This window comes from Panthera tigris, chromosome B2, assembly GCF_018350195.1.
Source record: "Panthera tigris isolate Pti1 chromosome B2, P.tigris_Pti1_mat1.1, whole genome shotgun sequence".
Taxonomy (NCBI): domain Eukaryota; kingdom Metazoa; phylum Chordata; class Mammalia; order Carnivora; family Felidae; genus Panthera; species Panthera tigris.
In genome coordinates this window covers 54621075-54641483 of record NC_056664.1, presented here as the reverse complement: position 1 = coordinate 54641483, position 20409 = coordinate 54621075, and the positions used below count along the sequence as shown (strand labels likewise).

Here is a 20409-nt window from a genome sequence, read left to right as displayed (position 1 = left end):
CTGGATTTCCTCCAGCAGTGTATCAAACTTTCAGTCATTCTATATCCTCACTAGCATTTGGAATTATCAATTTTTTAAATTTACTTGACATATAGTGTTCACTGTAATTTTAAACTGCATTTCCCTAATACCTGATAGTGAGTTTTTTTTCATGTGCTCATCTTCCATGGATTTGATACAATATCTGTCCAAACTTTTTATTCATTAAAAATAATTTTCTGGGGCACCTGGGTGGCTCAGTCGGTTAGGCATCCAACTTCAGCTCAGGTCATGATCTCATGGTTCGTGGGTTCAAGCCCTGTGTTGGGCTCTGTGCTGACAGCTCAGAGCCTGGAGCCTGCTTCAGATTCTGTTCTCCCTCTCTCTCTGCCCCTCCCTCGCTCATGCTCTGTTTCTGTCTCTAAAAAATGAATAAATGTCAAAAAAATAAAAATAAAAATTGAGTTTCTGATCACTGAGTTTTGAGAGTTCTTTATACCTTTTTTCAAATTCTAATTTAGAGACAGAGAGCACGAGCAGGGGAAATGGGCAAGGGAAAGAGAGGGAGCTCAGTGTGGAGCCCAATGTGGGATCCAATCCCATGACCCTCAGATCATGACCCAAGTCGAAATCAAGAGTTGGATCCTCAACTGACTGAACCACCCAGGTGCCCCAAGAGTTCTTTATATCTTTATACGTTCTGGATACAAATTATTTTTTGAAATGTGTGACTTACAAATATTTTCTTCCAGTCTATGGCTTATTTTATTCTCAATGTCTTTACAGAATAAGAGTTTTAAATTTGACAAAGTATGATCTATCAATATTTTTCTTTCATTGAACATACCAAACCCAAGGTCGAGAGTTTACATTTTACATTTAGGACTATAATCCACTTCAATTTAATTTTTATATAAGATTTGAGGTATGTGTCCAGGTTCTATTTTTTGCATATGGACATTCAATTGTTCTACAACAACTTATTGAAAAGATCATCCTTTTCCTATTGAATTGGTTGCCCATTGGCTCAGTGCGTTAAGCTGCTGACTCTTGATTTCGGCTCAGGTCATGATCTCACAGTTCATGGGTTTGAGTTCCACATCAGGCTCTGCACTGACACTATGGAGCCTGCTTAAGATTCTCTCTCTCCCTCTTTCTGTCCCTCCCCCACTCACTCTCTTTCTCAAAATAAATAAAACTGAACTTAAAAAAAATCTGGTTGCCATTTACAGGGCACCTGGGTGGCTCAGCCTGTTAAGCTTCCGACCTTGGCTCAGGTCATTATCTCAGTGTTCAAGAGTTTGAGTGCTGTTATCAGGCTCCACGCTCAAAGTGCAGAGCCTGCTTGGAATTTTCTCTCTCCCAGTTGCATGCACGCTCTCTCGCTCTCTCTCTCTCTCTCTCTCTCAAATAATAAACAAACTTTAAAAAAATCAGTTGCCCATTTTTAAATATGTGGGTCTATTTCTGGACTTTTAATTTTTCCCAGTTTATCTCTATGTTTATCATTTCTCTAATATCACATTGTTTTGATTAGAGCAGTTTTCAAATAAATCTTGAAATCATGTAGTAGGGGGACAGGTGAGAGATAAATGCAGGCTGCCCATTCTCTTTGGCTTTATTCTGTTGTTCAACTGCTGTTTTCTGAAGCTTGAGTATCAAGCTCATTCAAAAAGGGAGAAATGTGATCCTATGAATGTACTTTTTTTTAAAAAGTAGGTGATGCCCCAGCAATAAATAGCACTACTAAGAATATGAGTACATATTACTCATATAAGAATATATATATATTCTTATATATATAAGAATATAGTACTCATATAAGAATATGAGTAGAACCATGGGAATCTACTCCCGAAGCTAAGAGCACACTGTATACATTGTATGGTAGCTAACTTGACAATAAATTGCATGTAAAAAAAAAAAAAAAAAAGTAGGTGATGCCATGTAAGTCACAATGATCTCTTTTCTGATCAAGATTCTGATTATTAGCATCTAGGTATTTTTTATAGTGGAAGGTATCTTTCTCAAGTAGTTCTCCGAAATAAGAGTAGCTACATTGAGTTTTACCTTACATGCATTTTAATGTTTCTCTTTACTTTTTTTCCAATATTTTAAAGTGCACTTGGAGTTTTTAAGATCTAATTTGCACTCATGCCAACCTGTAACTGAGCATTCATCAAAATGTTTTACATGGATTTTTCATTCATCAACTTTTTGCCCTTTAGAACACAGTCTCCCAGCTGCTTCATTCTACTGAGATCCACTCAAAAAAGACATCAATTGAAAGCAAAATATTATTTACAGCTTGCCCACATGCACTATACATCTGTGTTCATCTCAGATAAAAGGTTACCATGCAAGTCCAAAGGCTGATGTGGAAATTACTAGTCAGCTTCAACTCAGTAAAGGATCTGCTTAGAGACTGAGGGTAAATGGAGGAATGCAATGGAGTCAAAAGCAAAACATGTACAAACATAGTGTAGGAGTGCTGACCCTAGTGACTCCATCTTTGGCCCACCACCTTGTCCATGTCCACATGATGACCTCCCTAAGTGCTACATGTTTCAGGCCCCTTGGAGGTTAAAGTATTCCATGACCAGAACACAGGAAGGATTGTTCTGGTCTTTCTTAAATCTGATTAGGTAACAATTAGAAATAACATAGTTTCTCCCCCTTCCTGACTCACAGATGGCCACACGAGTTCTGTTAAATGTTAGCTATCAATTAGGTAAGTGTATGTAGATCCTCTGACTGCACAACAGAGCCCTCCAGTGTCCCCTTACTCTATAAAATCATGGACTGAAGTCTGGACTCTGAGGAAAACAGCTGTTCAGCTGTCCAGATCACTGCCTGTTCAATCCCGTCAGTAAGTTACCCTGAAAAAAAAACGCTGTGTAAACTGAATGGAGTTGCCTCTTTAGTTTCTCGGTCTCAAACTGCCTTCTCAGTTTGGGGGATACTTTACTGTCCTTCCTCCTCTTTCCAACACATAGTTATTACTATTAAATAAAAATAGTGATATTCTCAATAGACACAGTAATTGCCTGTATTTTTAAAAAAGTGATTCTTTATGATGGCTAAAAAAGCCTTTAGTTAATTCTTTTTCTAGAATCCCTATCAAATTTACTGTCAACAGTTCCCAACCTTTCCTACATCCAGAACACCATTCTTAACCTCTACTCTAAGCTAATAACCAGACCTTTTCCTTTGCAAGTTAGAGTTAAGGCCTCTTAATCCACTCCCCCAATTTCCCTTTGTTCTACACCTCTACATTTTCCTCTATATTCCCAAATGGGCAGAAAGATATGCCTTTTTCTGTCACTATCCTTTTGTGCAAGTATACAGACTCCTTTCTTCAAGATTTTCACAAGATTTTTTCTCACAAGATTTTCACTTGTATCATTGAATTTCCATGTGGCTCTTTCTGCACCCCTCCAAGCACAACCTAGCATCCAACTCATACAAAAACTATGCCCACTTATTTCTCCAACATTTTTTTTTAAAGCAGCTACCAAGTGCAAACTCACTGAATTACTATGAGAGATAAAGTTAAAAAAAAAATCTAATCTTCGTTTCAGGAAACTTACAAGTTAGAGGGGAAGAGGAACAATTAAATAATTATAATCTTGTGTAATAAGTTTAAGAGCAAAGGCATGTACAATATAGTCATAAAGGAAAGAAAAGTTAATTTTGCTTAATTCAAGAGGGATTATCTTTTTAAAAGTATTTTTATCAAGATTACCCTCAAGATACAAACAGGTTCAGATCTCCTCTAAACCATCACAAGATGTTTAAACTAGTATCACCCTGTCATCCCTTTCACCAGCACATTTCTTGAAAAGGCCACTTATATCACTATCTACAAATCCAATGTGCTGTCTTTCATTCACTTACCTTCTAAGCAAATGTGTTCTGGCTTTTGATTTCTACCACGACAATGACACCTTTCACCAAATCGAAATTGGGTAACCCACACAACACACCCAGTCACCACCTTTTCTCAGTCCCCCTCTCTCTGCTATGAAGGACACCTGTGGACCCTCTCCTCAAAATTCTCTGTGACTTGTATGATACTTCATTTCCCTAACGTATTCCCCCTTCTCTCCCTTTTTTGTTCAGTCTTTCCGATTCTGCTTCCCTCTGCTGACAAAAGGGAAGTGTTAGCCAAGCCTCCATTTTAAGACATGGTTTTTGACTCTCTACCCCCTCTCTCCATTACTTTGTTCTCCCTTTCTCCTCCAACCCACCACCCCCCGCCACCACACACACACAACACACAAAACTCATGATAATCACCCTCAAGTAAACTGGAGCTGAGGGGAAAAAACAAAACAAAACAAAACAAACAAAACAAAACCCGTGGATTCAGAAGGCCTGGCTTTAATTCTGGTTCTATCACTGACCTATTAGCTGCATACCCATGGCATGTCACATCCTATGTGGCTCTATAAAAGTGAATAGCTTCCTAATGTCTCCTCAAACCCTACAGTTCTACATTTCTAACTGGGAAGAACCTCAAATTTCCACTTTTAACTTCTCTAATGAAGCACAAATCTACATTCTGTCTGCCATTTAAATATCCCACCTTTAAACCTAATCTCACAAACCTATTTACTTCTCTTGTCTATTAATGTTTATGTACTAGCACTTCCATTATCTTAAGCTTCAAATCCTAATAATCTATATACTTACTGCTTTTTATTCTTGCATTCTTTTTTAAAAATTTTTTTAATGTTTATTTATTTTTGAGAGAGAGACAGAGCACGAGTGGGGGAGGGGCAAGGAGAGGGAGACAGAATCTGAAGCAGGATCCAGGCTCTGAGCTGTCAGCACAGAGCCCGATGTGGGGCTTGAACCCATATACCGTGAGATCATGACCTGAGCTGAAGTCGGACTCTTAACCAAATGAGCCACCCAAGCGCCCCTGCATTCTCTTCTTTTAATTCCCACTCCCCATTCTCCACTCCTGACCCAGGCATAATTCAAAGAGTAGATCTTCCAGAGGTTGGAAGGTGGCAGCGGAGTAGGAGGACCCTAGGCTCATCTTGTCCCATGACTATAACTAGATAACTATCAAATCATCTTAAATACCCCAGAAATTGACCTGAAGATGGAAAGAACAAACTCTACAACTAAACGTAGAGAAACAGTGGCCACTTCAGTGGAGAGGGAGCTGCAGTTGCCGTAGAAGGGCAAGAGACAGACTACCTCACAGGGCAGCTCAGGGGAAAAGGAATCACCAAAGCAATTGGCTTGGAAAGTGAGAGGGAATGAATTTCATAAATTCTTGCAACCAGTAGAGCTTAAAGCCTAGAGTTTTAAAGGTCAGCAGGCTTGGCTCTGGGAGAACTTGGAGGGCACTGGCACTGCTCTCTGAAAAAAGGCAGGGAAAACAGCCTAGGAACATACAGCCTGGAAACAACGATCTGAAGGGTGCCTAAGCACATAGTGGGGAGGTTATTTACTTATTTCAGAGCATAGCCCAGAGAGACAGTGTTCACAGAGAGATCCCTCTGGGAACAAAAGAAAATGCGGGTGCCATTTCCCTCCCCTGACCCTCAGCATAAGCACAGACCCACCTATGGGAAGCCGTGCGGCACCAACATTTGCTACCTAACTTGCTTATATCAAGCCCTGCCCGCCCCCCCCTCCCCAAACAATGGTGGAATCACCCTTTCCACTCACCTTGCCTCAGTCTCAGAGCTCAGATCCCCTTTTCCCAAGAAGACTAACCCAAACACCTGTTCACACCACATCTCCTCACTTGGGAGTTTTGCAGAGCCTTGGTTCTGGTGACATTGGAAGTAGGTCTCATTTCATGCACAGACCACAACACATCTAGCTAAAATATGTCACCTTCAGGAAAGGGATGAAATGCTACTCACAAAAGGCAAAGAGAGCCTTTGCGGATAACTTGCCAGAAAGATTAGGCCAGGACAAAACAGCAGATTGCACGCAGTACACACTGGAGACACTCCCAGAAGCATCAGGCTGGGGGGAACAGGGATCACTACAAGGCAAGGAAGAACAGGACCACTTTTTCATAAGGGCATTACCCTCAAGAACAGGAGACATAGCTGACTTTCCAAACACAGAGAAAGAGGTACAGAGACTTAGTCAAAATGAGGAGACAAAGAAATGTATCCCAAATGAAGTAAAAGGACAAAGCCACACCCAAATACCTAAGTGAAACAGATATAAGTAACGTAACTCATAGAGAATTTAAAATAATGGTAATAAGGATACTCAGTGGAAGACATGAATGAGACCCTTCACACAAAGATAAGAAATAACATAGCAGAGAAAAAGGGTATGATACACAAAATGAGAAACATGCTTAATGAACAGCAGGCTAGAAGCAGAGAAATGAATTAATGACCTAGAAGACAGTGATGGAAAGTAATCAAAATGAACAAGAGGAAAAAAAAGAATTCTGCAAAACAAGAATAGACGTAGGGAAGTCAGAGACTCCATCAAACATAGTAACATTTGTATTATAGGAGTCCCAGAAGAATAGAGAGAAAGGGGGCAGAAACTTTATTTCAAGAGATAATAGCTGAAAACTTTCCTAAAGTGGGGAAGGAAACAGATATCCAGATCTAAGAGTCAAAGAGTACTCTCATCAAAATCAACAAAAGCAGACTGATACCAAGATATATTGTAATGAAATAGCAAAATGTACTGATAAAGAAAAAAAAATTAAAAGCAGTAAGACAAAAGAAGGTAATAACTTCCAAGGGAAAATCCATAAGGCTAGCAGATTATTTTTAACAGAACCTTTCCAAGCCAGAGGGGAGTGGCATGATATATTCAAAGTGATGAATGGGAAAAACCGCAGCCAAAATACTCTATCCAGCAAAGCTATCATTTAGAATAGAAGGAGAGATAAAGAGTTTCCCAGACAAATAAAACCTAAAGTAGTTCATGGCCACTAAACCAGTCCTTCAAGAAATATTAAGGGGACATTTTGGAAAGGAGAGACCAGAAGTGACAATATAAAGGTAGGAAACCCAAAAGCAGTACAAATGAGTATTTCTATAAAAAATCAGTCAAGGAACTCGCAAAATAATAGAATATAAAATATAACAACAGTGGGGAGGAGAAGAGTAAAGAGTAAAGAGTAAAACTTTCACTATTGGCAGATTACATGATACTGAATATAGAAATTTTGAGACTCCACCAAAAAACCCCTAGAATTGATAAAAGAATTAAGTAAAATCACAGGATAAAAAAAAAATCAATGTACAGAAATCTACTGCATTTCTACACACCAATAATGAAGCAGCAGAAACAGAAATTATGAAAACAATATCTTTTACAATTGTACCAAAAGTAATGAGATATTTGGGAATAAACCGAACCAAAGAAGTGAAAGATCTGTACTCTGAAAGCTCTAAGACACTGATGAAAGAAAGTGAAAATGACACAAAAACATGGAAAGACAAGCCATGCTCATGGACTGGAATAGCAAATACTGTTAAAATATCTTTACTGCAATCTACACATTTAATGCAATCCCTATCTAAATACCATCAGCATTTCTCATAGAACTAGAACAATCCTAAAATTTGTATGGAACCACGAAAGTCCCTGAATAGCCAAAGCAATCTTGAAAAAGCAAAGCAAAGCTGACAGCATTACAATTTCACACTTCAAGTTATATTACAGAGCTGTAATAATCAAAACAGTATGATACTCACATAAAAATAGACACATAGATCAATGGAACAGAATAGGAAGCCCAGAAAAAAAAAAAAAAAACAAAAAACAACCTACAATTACATGGTCAGTTAATTTTTGATAAAGCAAGAAAGAATATCCAAAGGGAAAAAAGAAAATCTCTTCAACAAATGGTGCTGGGGAAAATCAGACAGCAACATGCAAAAAATGAAACTAGACCATTTTCTTACACCAAACACACACACACACACACACAAAATCAAAGTGGAGTAAAACCTAAATGTAAGACCTGAAACCATAAAAATCCTAGAAGAGAACATAGGCAATAACCTCTTTGACATCAGTTGTAGCAACTTCTTTCTAGATGTCTCCTGAGGCAAGGGGAACAAAAGTAAAAATAACCACTAGGACCAAATCAAAATGAAAAGTTTCTCAATTAAGCATCCGACTCTTGATTTTGGTTCAAGTCATGATCTCAGGGTTGTGAGACCAAGCCCTACATCAGGCTCAGCGCTGGGCATGAAGCCTGTTTAGGATTCTCTTTCCCCCTCTCTCTGCCCTTCCCCCACTTGCATGCACACTCACACGTGTACTCTCTCAAAATAAATAATAACAAAACAAAAAGTTTCTATATGATGAAGGAAATAATAAAATTAAAAGGCAAACTATAGAATGGGAATAGATATTTGCAATAACATATCCAATAAAGGGTTAGTATCTAAAATATATGAAGAACTTATAAAACTCAACACCCAAAGAACATATAATCCAATTAAAAATGGGCAGGGGTGCCTGGGTGACTTGGTTAAGCGTCTGACTTTGGCCTAGGTCATGATCTCACCATTCCTGAGTTTGAGCCCTGTGTCGGGCTCTGTGTGGACAGCTCAGAGCCTGTTTCAGATTCTGTGTCTCCCTCTCTCTCTGCCCCTCCCCTGCTCATGCCCTGTCTCTCTTAAAAATAAATTAAACAATGGGAAAAAAAAAAAAAAAAAAGGGCAGAAGACTTGAAGAGACACAGCTCCAAAAAAGACATACAGATGGCCAACAGACACATGAAAAGATGTTTACCTCATCACTTACCATCACGGAAATGCAAATCAAAACTACAATATCACCTCTCACCCATCAGAATGGCAAAAATCAACAACAAAAGAAACAACGTGTTGGTAAGGATATGGAGAAAAAGGAACCCTTGTGCACTGCTGTTGGGAATGCAAGTTGGTGCAGCCTCTGTGGAAAATAGTATGGAGGTTCCTCAAAATGTTAAAAAAAAAAAGATCTACCTTATGATCCAGCAATCACACTACCGGGTATTTACCCACAGAATACAAACTATGAAGTCAAAAGCATAATTGCACCCCCATGTTTATAGGAGCATTATTTACAAGAGCCAAGATATGGAAACAGCCAAAGTGTCCATCAATGGATGGACGAATGGATAAAGAAGATGTGGTATATACACATATACAATGGAATATTACTCAACCACAAAAAAAAAAAATGAAATCTTGCCATTTGCAACAACATGGATGGAGTATAGAGTATAATGCTACATGAAATAAGCCAGTCAGAGAAAGACAAATCCCATATGATTTCACTCATATGTGGAATTTAAGAAACAAAACAAATGAACAGAGAAAAAAGAGAGACAAAGCAAGAAACAGACTCTTAATTACAAAGAAAAAATTCATGGTTACCAGGGGGAGGGGTGGATGAATGGTTTATTAAATAAGTGATGAGGATTAAGGGGTGTACTTGTTCTGATGAGCACAGGGTGATGTATGGAAGTGCTGAATCACTATATTGTACACCTGAAGCTAGTACTACACTCTATGTTAACTAACTGGAATTAAAATAAAAACTGGAAAAAATAAAACAAAACAAAAAAACAACGGAGTATCTCTTCCAGATAGTGTTCCTTGGCCTCCCCTATTTGGTTATATATAGGCCGCCTTCTTCAGAAGATCTAAGACATTCTATGTGTACATCTCTCATAACACTTGGCATGTTTTCTTCCAGACTCTGGTTCTGTAGGAGCAGGATTTATACGATTCTTTGCATTTCAAAACAGCACTTTGACCACTGCCTTACCCAGAGAACCACAAAACTCTCAAGATCTGAAATAAGTTAAATTCAAAGTTTGGACATAGTGAAAAAGTAGAGTTTTGTACAGTAATTAAGAAAAAATAATTAAGGACATATAATGATTTGAATGTCACAGCTCTAAAACATGTACTGTTCTTCTTAAACTAAGGAAGCAGATACTCCTCCTGAACTTCAAATCCCAAGTCAATTCAAAAGCACATAGAGATAGCAGCCTTTGCAATGTCACAATATTTTTTAAAGCACATTTACTAAATTACTCTTAAATATTTGGTTTTACATTTGAACATTTCCTTTTTTATCTCAATTATTTACCAAAGTATTTTTGATAGATTATTCAACCTTATGAACTACCATTAGAAGTGTAAATTTTTTTTAATGTTTACTTAATTTTGAGAGAGAGACAGAGAACATGAGCAGGGAAGGGGCAGGGAGAGAGAAGGGAACAGAGAATCCGAAGCAGGCTCTGTGCTGAAAGCAGAGAGCCCGAAGTGGGGCTCGAACTCACGAACCAGGAGATCATGACCTGAGCTGAAGTCAAGCTTAACTGACTTAGTCACCCAGACGCCCTTAGAAGTATAGCTTTAACATGGTAAGAGTTGATGCCAATCAGAATATTAGCCACTATATTATATCTGCTTTAACCTATAAGCAGCACAGAAAATTTCCCAAAAATATGATGCCATTACTTTTCAGCTTCGTTAATAACCTTCAATGTATTCCTCTAAAAATTTATTTTTTTTAAAATACTCCTAATTGAGAAAATAAAACAAATTGAGAGAAAAAAGGTTTCCAGCTTCCTTTCTTACCAAGAAAAATAAGACTGCAGCCTGGCAGATAGGAGAACTAGAATTTCCAAGGAATCTAAGCCAGTCAAGTCAAAGCTTTAGCTTACTTCATGCAGAAGACAGGATGTGTGGTGTGAGCCCTGACAAGCAGTACAAAGCGCCACTGCAAGAACAGTAAGTGAAACTCAGCGACTGTCTGACTCCTCATTACTGAGGATGTGCGGCAGCGTCTGACCTACCTGGCTTATCCCGTCGGGAGAGATCTTGTATGACTGCAACTTCTGCTTCAGCAGCTCTGGATCACTGTGACGGAATGGGCACCCTGACAACGAAAAACAAGCCAGCACACCAACAAGGTTATTTACCCGGGACTTAGTACAATACCACACTCGAGAGACTGTCTAAGCTCCCCTTAATTATCCAACAGCTTATTAATAAAAAAGTTAATTGCCCATGGGTGCAACTGCTTTCCTCTCTTTATCTAAATGACGATTTAGTTGTACGGTTATCGGGACACTACAGGCTCAAGAGTTACATAAAACATTACAGCATTCTCAGGCAAAGTTGCCCATTCGCTAGGAAGAGGAAACAGTTTTAATTATGCTACTTGCTAACAAGTAGAGATAACCACAAGGTAGCTATAAAACAGTTTATCTAGAAACTTTATACAATCTCACATTTTATTCTTATTTTTAAAAATTACATTAAAAGACTATGAGAAGATAATGTAAACAAAAGGAAAAATGTACAATCTCCAAAAAATATAAAAATCTCACATCATTTTCAGATGTAAATTTTATGTCTATTTCCCACAAAGTAAAATCCATACAAATTTAACAGGAACCACAGATGGGAATGAGACGGACAAATGAGAAAGTGTTTCACAGAAAAATAACTTTTGTAGATACACGTCATCTCTGTATTATTTCATGAGATGAGTAACGCAATAATAATGATGAACTACTAAAGTATTTGCATAAATAAGAACACAGAAGAAATGAAATGTAAAAACTGTATTATAAGGACAAAATCTAGAAAATTTCATATATTTTAATAAGAAACAGCAATATAAATGAAAATACTTATTTTAAAATTTAATTTTGGAAGGCAGATTACTTTTTTTTTTAAGTATACAGATGATGGATCTATAAGTTAATTAGAAACAATTATGCATTTTTAACGAAAGCAATGGGAAATGGGTTATAGCAAAAACAGGAAAGGGCCTAGATGCCAAACAAACACGTTTACCAAAAATCTTAACTATAAAAAACATCCACTAACCCTATGGACTCCTACAAATAATGAAAATTCACAAAATTCATAGTTTATACTTCATTCAGATTAAAACTGTAAACCTGTAGTACAAGGAAACATACTGAGCAGCTGTGTAACATGTGGCCAAGAGTCTGGAGCTGTAACACCTAGGTCTGAATCTCCGTTTCCCGCTTAGCAGGTGGGAGACCACAGGCAAATTCTTATCTTGTCGCTGACTGAGCTTCACTTTCTGTCCAGTGAAGGAAATAATCACTCACAGAACTCTTGTTGAAAACACAATATAAACCTTTTATATGCTCCTGGCATATAGTAAACACTCAACATGTATACGCTGTCGTTATTATTCTCAAAAATAAAAATAAATAAAAATCTGATAATGAAATTGCAAAAGATACAAATAAGAAAGAAATGAGGCTGCACAAGGAATTCTTGGGTAAGCCCAGAATTATTAAAGGGCACAAAAAAAGGAGATTAATTGAATTATCCAAATTACATTTGAAATAATGACTGTATCTGTATGGAAAAAGTTATAAAGGGCAAAGCCAAGAAGAAAATGAAGATTGCCAAGGTACTAAAGGTCACAAAAAAGTGTTATTAAGCTATGCTGACAATAAGCAAAAAACAGAAAAAAACGATTACTACTTAGAGAAGCTGGTGTTATTTTAACAGATAACAGAAAATAAAGCTCAGTAACTCCTGTTTATTTTTTTTCTTCTTCCACGTCAAAGAAAATTATCTTCCAAACTGGACAGGGTTGAACCAGGTAACCAAAAATGAAGTGAATGCACACCCAGTTAAGTATCTGACAAAGCTTTCCAACATCCATTTGCAGAAGAGACGGATAAACTTAGTCTGGAATGTAGTTATGTATAGATTCATAACAGTGCTGGTTAATGAAATGATATCAACACAAGGGACTAAACAGTTTTATGAACAACGTAAAACTAAAAGGACAGGGACATCTCATTTCTAGTCTGGCCTGTGAAGAGCTTATACACTGCTCCATCCTAACCAGGAAAAAGTTGAACTGAAAAATCAACAACTCTGCTTAGACTCATCAAAGAAATGAGATCACAGGGCACACCACTGTCCCCTAAAATTGGAGAGAGTGGCAGATACAGAAAATCACAACATACCAGAGCAGAAATCTCTGCAGGAACCAGTGCTGGGGTAGGAAAAACCTTACCTATAACTGAGAAATTTTTGAAGTCTGGACAAGTCTGAGCATCAAAAACTCCAAGGAGACGCAGTCATAGGGAGGCCCCATACTTCGTAAGCCTAACTTCCAGGAGCTCTACCAAGTGCTCACGGTGGATAATAGAGAGAAATTCTCTCAAGCTTCTGGCATGGGGAGGGGAAAAGTAACCATTTTAATACTATAGAGCAATCTACTCTTAATAAGGCCTGCCCTCAGAACAAACTGTTTTACTGGAGCCTAAACTTCTGGGGTTTTATCAGAGGCTAACCTATCAGGGGTAGGGAAATACCCAACTCCAGCCTCCTCTAGGCATCCTGTCCCACCTAAGGGAGAAAAACTGAGTCACTGTTGAAGTTAATAGCCGAGGGCCACAGACTCACTAAAAGACTAAGCAGAGGACTACAGAACACCAACCTCTCCACCTCCCTGCTTACCACCATATTACTAAAGGTCTATTTATTGGAATTCTTTTCATCCAGAATGTCATGTCTACTTTTTAACAAAAAAGTACAAGACTTATCAAAAGGCAAACAATACAGCTTTGAAGAGACTGAACAAACATCAGAACTAGAGTCAGATATGGCAGGGATAGTGGAATTATCAGACCGAGAATTTAAAATAACTATGGTTAATGCTAAGAGCACTAATGGAAACAGTAGACAATGTGCAAAAACAGATAATGGAGGCAGAGAGATGGAAATCCTAAGAAAGAATCAAAAAGAAATGCTAGAGAACTAAACACTCTAATGGAAATGAACAACGTCTTTTATGGGCTTATTATAGACACGGCTGAGGGAGGAATCTCGAAGTTTGAGGTTATGCCAATTGAAACTTCCAAAACTGAAAAACAAAGACAAAACGACTAAAGAAAGACAATAAGAACAGAATATGTAACACCTGTGGGGCATTATGAAGGGTAGTAATGAGAATACCAGAAGAAAGGAAGGAATAGAAGCAATATTTGAGGCAATGGAGAATATTCCCCAAATAAATGTCAGACACCAAACTACAGATATAAGAAGTCCAAAAAACACCAAACAGTATTAATGCCCCCCAAAATATAGCTTAGATATATCACATTCATATTTGAGAAAATAAAAAATAAAGAAAAAATCTTGAAAGAAGCTGGGGGGGGGGACACCTTACCTACAGAGAAGCAAATATAACAATTATATCTAATTTATCCTCAGAAACCATGCAAGCAAAAGACTGAAGTGAAATATTTATTTATTTACTTATTTATTTTTTGGACTGAAATATGTAAAGAAAGCATTTAGAGGGGGGAAAAAAACCTCTACACATCTAGAATTCTGTACCCTGTGAAATTATCCTTCAAAAGACAAGAAGAAATACTTTCTTGGACAAACAAAAACTGACATGATTTGTTACCGGTAGACGAGCAAGGCAAGAAATGTTAAAAAAGCTCTTCAAAGAGAAGGAAAATGATAAAGGCCAGAACTTGGGTCTACCTAAAGAAAAGAACATCAGAGAGTAAGTAGAGGTAATATAAAAACTTCAGAGTGGGAAAATATATCGAGGATATTACATAATGATAAAGCAGTGCATACTCCAGGAAGACATAACAATCCTTAATGTGTATCCATCTAGCAATAGATCATCAAAATACAAGAGGCAAAACTGGTAGAACTGCAAGGAGAAATTGATGTATCCCCTATTACAGACTCCAATACTTCTCCATGAGAAATGGACTGATTCTGGGGCGCCTAGGTGGCTCAGTCGGTTTAGAGTCCGACTTTGGCTCAGGTCATGGTCTCCTGGTTTGTGAGTTTGAGCCCCAGGTTGGGCTCTGTGCTGACAGCTCAGAGACTGGAGCCTGCTTCGGATTCTGTGTCTCCCTCTCTCTCTGCCCCTCCCCTGCTTGTGCTCTGTCTCTCAAAAATAAATAAACATTAAAAAAAAAAAAAAAAAAAAGGAAATGGACAGATCCAGCGGGCAGTAAATCAGCAACAATAATCAGAATTCAAAAGCACCATCAATTAATATAATTGATATCTATAAAATGCTATATCCAATAATAGCAGATTACACATTCTTCTCAGTTCACAAGTAACAAACCACTCTAGTGAAGGATGCTGCTGATAGTGGCAGGTTGTGCAAGTGTGCGGCAGAGAGTATGCGAGAACTCTTTGTATTTTCTGCTCAATTTTGCTGTGAACCTAAGTGCTCTAAAAAAATTAAGTTTACTCATTAAAACAAGGACAGATCAATGTTTCTAATAAATAATACGAACTTACTGAGTGTCTGCTAAGTAGATTATTTTTTAACTGATAGAGTTTAAATTAAAAATAAAATAAAACAAACAATGGACTGGAATAAGATTCAGTTTAACAGGAATAAGCAATATAAAATCCTGCATTTGAGCTAATAAAAATCAACTACATAAGTGGGAGTTCTAGGATCTGGTAAGTGATAAAAGAATCCCTGGGAGTTTTACTAGGCCAAACTAAATGGCCTAAGAAAAGTAATATATTTTCTCAATAGAAGTATGTGGTCAATCAAAGTGTAGAAGACATAAGCAATTATTCAGGGCACGTGCAAATAAATCTGATTTTATAAGTCTGAGGGTGGAGCCTGATAATATGCATTTCTAAAAGGTACCTTAAAGTAACTGACACAAGTGATGAGAACCACTCACTGTGAATACCAGTACCGGCCAACTTTTATCTATTAAATATGAAAGTAAAGGCATTTTTTTAATGCTCTGGACATGTCAAGCATCTTCCTCAAAATTCTGTTTGTGATTATTTGGATCTTGATCCATAACAGCCTATAAATGCATAATCTTTTAATAAAGAATTACATTCAAGATGCTGAAACAATAATTAACAAACATCCTTCTACACATTAAAAAAAATGCCAAGGGCGCATGGGTGGCTCAGCTCATTGAGCGTTTTACTCTTGATTTCAGCTCAGGTCATGATCTCACAAGTCATGGGATCAAGCACACATTAGGCTCTGCGCTGACAGCACAGACCTTGCTTAGGATTCTGTTTCTCCCTCTGTCTCTGCCCCTCCCCTGCTCATGTGCATGCTCTCTTTGTCTCTCAAAATAAATAAGTAAACGTTAAAAAAAAAAGTGCTAAAAGAAAAAAAGTTCTGACACATACTGCAGTAAGCTTTAGTTATCTAAAGTATTTACTAATGTGGATTATTAAAATCATTCTCTGACATACCAGACAAATGAGGAACTTTTCAAGGTATGTGCAGAGAACTATTGTAGAAAAAATTGTTGAACTAAGAAGTCTACAAAAAATAGTTTAGCCTTTTTTTTTTTCAACCTACAGTAACTCAGGTGAATTGACAGATGTTTGATACCATGACCCGCTAAATTCCTCACTCAATCTCATTCATTAATGATACTAAAACACACCTTTCCTCAGTAGTCTTTTGAAAATTAATGAATCAACTATTCTATAATTCAAGGTACTCAATTTCAAAAACCTTTGAAGAACCTGTATTAGTCTCCTAATCATGAGAGAAACAGAAAATAGCAGGTGAAGGGGGACACTGAGACTAAAGAGCCTGGTCCAGCACAATCTTTAGCATAGCTGAATAAACTCTCTTGCTGACCTAGTTCAGTAATACGACAGATCTCTAGAACAGTGCAGGAGCACAGTGGTGACTGACACAAGCTACAAGGGATATGGTGATACAAAAAGCCATCAATCACACTGCTTTACTGTTTCCTATAGAGCTAGTGGGGTTTCTACACTTCACAGAAATGTATCCAGTGGAAGCACTTACCATGATAATCCCCTTGGCCTGGTGGATTGGTTAGAATAATCTTCATGCAACTGAAAGGTGTATAGTCAGTTCTCTTGCCTTCCTTTCCAAAGCTATGACGGATATTGTAAGAGTAGCCTTTATCAAACTGGAGGAAAAAGAAGAGGCAAAGTAAGTCAATATCATCTAGTGGTGTCAGCAGTGATAGACAGCTATAATTAGAGTACAAAATGGTATTTTCTAAAATAAATTCAGCATTCATAGGTAGATGTACATATCCTATACATCATTCGAGCCCTTCATGTACAAATACATTTTTTTAAAAGTGCAAAACTTACAGGAAACAAATTATTCAGGTAAAGACAGCAAATGTTTACATGTATATATGTTTAACAATGAGGATAATCCTTTCCTGAGAGTAATCAAATCACCCATTTCTTGGTTTGATTCCAGAGCTTATAATGAATGTATATCAGTTTAGTCTCAACCCCCTTATCTTAGTACTCCCTGAATTCCTATATCCTACCTATGCTACTTCTGAAATGCATAACACAATTAATCCCTTCTTCTGTATTCTCACTACAGGAGAGAAGCAATGTGTAAAAGAGAAGCAAAGCAAGAAGAAATGCAAGCAAATGCTTGATTAATGAACTACTGCAATTGCCTCCCACCTGGAATTCCTGACTCCATGTTTACAAAGCAAGCTAACAGTATAAAAAGGAGTTTGAAGTAGGTGGGAAAGAAAGAAAACAGGAACTAACATTGATTGAAAAGCTCAGAATAGTAGGACTTAGCTAATACTTCAAGGAAAGTAAGAAAGAACTAGATTAAGAGAGTAATATACTGTATTATCTTGGAGGGTGAGATTTTTAAATTTCAAATTACAACCTGAAATACACAGATCTCAAGTATACTGCTTTATTGGTTTTGACAAATCACTGTACCTATGTAATCCATACTCCTATCAAGAGACAGAACGTTTCCATCACCCAGAGTTCTCTGGTGCCCCTTCCCAGTCAACATTCTTCCCTCCCCTCCATACGTACGAGAAACTACCGATGTGATTTTCATCACCATAGTTTTAACTATTCTACAACTTTATATAAATGGAATCACACAGTATAAAGTGTTTTATAACTCACTTGTTTCATGACTTTATATGTTTTGAGATTTATGCCATTCATTACACATACTGTCAACAAGCCCTTTTACTCAACTATAGACCCCAACAGTTAAAACCAAAAAAAGACAAGATTGCTAATTCATGCTCTAACTAAAACCTGCTGCACTTATTTCTTATCACGCTTCCTTGAGGCATTGATAAAGATGTTTTGGCAATGACTGGAATGTTCCAACCACCCAGACAGAAAGGCCTTGATAACAAAGAATGCCTAGAAGACCATACCCCACCTGTCCCATTTTGTGCCCATGATCCTGTGCTGAACACATACCAACGCCCAACCACGATCACATGTTCTCTGCATGCTTTCTTGCCCGTACCTCCCTGAATGTCTATAAAACTCTAGGCATCCATCTTGCCAGGAAAGAGGTTGGATATTAAGACTTAAGCCTGCCACCACCCTGGCTGCTGGCACCCAAAATAAATTTCTCCCTCTTTTCTAAACCTTCATCTATTGGGTTATTAGCTTCTCTCACGATGAGTTTATCCAAGTTTGTTCGGCAACAGTGTAGGCAAACCCAGCCAGGAACTATGCTTTCAATTTGTCCATCCCTCTCAGTATTCCCCAGGATGGGGCAGTTGGCCATGGCAGCATGCCAGGGCTTACCCATTCACTTCCTGAGTTAGCAGCTGCGATAGACTGATTGGTAACACTATCAGCAGTTTGTTCCTTTTATTGCTAAGTAGTGTTTTATTGTATGAATATACCAGATAGTTTATCTAGTTCTCTGGTGATGGACACCTGGGCCATTTTTCCAGTTTGGGGCTATTACCAATAAAGCCACCATGAACATTCTTGTAGATGACTTTTGTGGGCCTATGTTTTCATTTCTCTCAAATGCTGCCAGAATTGCTGCCAATAGTTTTCCAAGGTGACCGACCATACTATTTTATAGCCTACCAACAATGCATGAGAGTTCCACACTGTCCCCAAAGTTTGGTGCTGACTCAATTTTGTTCATTTTAGCCAGTCTAAAGGGTAGGTAGTGATATCTCACTTTGCATTTCCCTGATGAGTAATTCTTGTGAGCACTTTTTCATATCCTTTCTTTTCATATGCCTTACTTTGGGTTTTTTGTCTGTTTCTTTGAATCTTTACCTTTATTCAAACATGTTCATGTTTGCAATATTGACTTCCTGCATCACTGACCATATATAGATACATATATGTATATGTGCATATGCAGATATATTTTTTCCCAAGATTTTATTTAAATTCAAGTTACTTAACATATAGTGTAGTACTGGTTGCAGGAGTAGAATTTAGTGATTCATCACTTAACATATAACACCCAGTGCTCATCTCAACAAGTGTCCTCCTTAATACTCATCCCATTTAGCCTATCCTGCTGCTTACCCCCCTCCATCTACCCTCAATTTTTTCTCCACAGTTAAGAGTCTGTTTTGGTTTGGTTCCCTCTTATCATATAGTATTTGTCTTACTCTGACTGACTTATTTTGCTTCGCATAATACCCTCTAGCTCCATCCACATCATTGCAAATAGCAAGATTTCATTCTGTGGGTTTTTGGTGGTTTTTTTGTTTTTGTTATTTATTTTTGAAATAAGAGCATGAGCAGGGCAGGGACAGAAGGAGACAGGATCTGAAGCAGGCTCTGCACTGTCAGCACAGAGCGCGATTCAGGGCTCAAACTCATGAACTGCAGGATCATGCATGACCTGAGCCCAAGTTGGACACTTAACCAACTGAGCCACCCAGGTGCCCATGATGGCTGAGTAATATTCCATTGTATGTATGTATATGTATGTGTGTGGGTGTGTGTATACACGCACGCACGCGCACACACACACACCCCAACTCTTCTTTATCCATTCATCATGCCTTATTTTGTGAAGTGTCTGTTCAAATCTTTCTCCCATTTAAAAAAACAGATTGTCTTCTTGTAGGAATTCTTGATAAGCTCTGGATATAGCCCTGGTGTCAGATATAGGTGTTAGAAATACTTTCTTACAATCTGTGGCTTGTCTATATATTTTCTTAACGTTGTTGTCTTCTGGTAAGTAAATGTGTTTATTTTTCATGAACCCTAAGTTATCAATTTTTTTTTATGGTAATGCTCCCTGTGTCCTCAGTTAGCTTACAAAGATATTCTCCCATGCTGTCCTTTAGAAGCCATGATGTTTAATTTCTAAAGTCAGGTCCTTTTCATCTCAACTTTTGTGTGTAAGGTAAAGTACAAGTCCAGGTTGTTTTCTACCCCTCTAGGGGAGGAAGGATCTTCATGGCTGGTTCATGGTTCATGGCTGGGGCTCATTAATCAAACTGATCAAAGACATTCACAAGAAAAAAAACCCATTTAATTACATATGTACATAAAGTGTGCTGATGGCAGTCTTAACAAAGAAACAGGACTCAAGGAGGTAGCCAGATGATTGAGGCTTATATACCATTTTAGGCTAACCCAAGAAAAAGGGATTCTTGGCGGGAGAGGCAAGTTC

General features: G+C 37.8%; 1 protein-coding gene across 4 annotated transcripts in view; it reads right to left on the bottom strand.

The window, feature by feature from the left end:
- The window catches only part of PRIM2 (DNA primase subunit 2), a 344380-nt gene that overhangs the window by 56030 nt on the left and 267941 nt on the right, over positions 1-20409 (bottom strand). For all 4 annotated transcript variants that reach the window (XM_007095550.2, XM_042986602.1, XM_042986603.1 and 1 more), the window contains 2 exons: positions 16792-16918; positions 10793-10875 (listed from right to left, as the gene is read on the bottom strand). In XM_007095550.2, coding sequence (XP_007095612.1) covers positions 10793-10875; positions 16792-16918 — 210 coding nt within the window. The remainder of the gene's footprint in view (positions 1-10792; positions 10876-16791; positions 16919-20409) is intronic.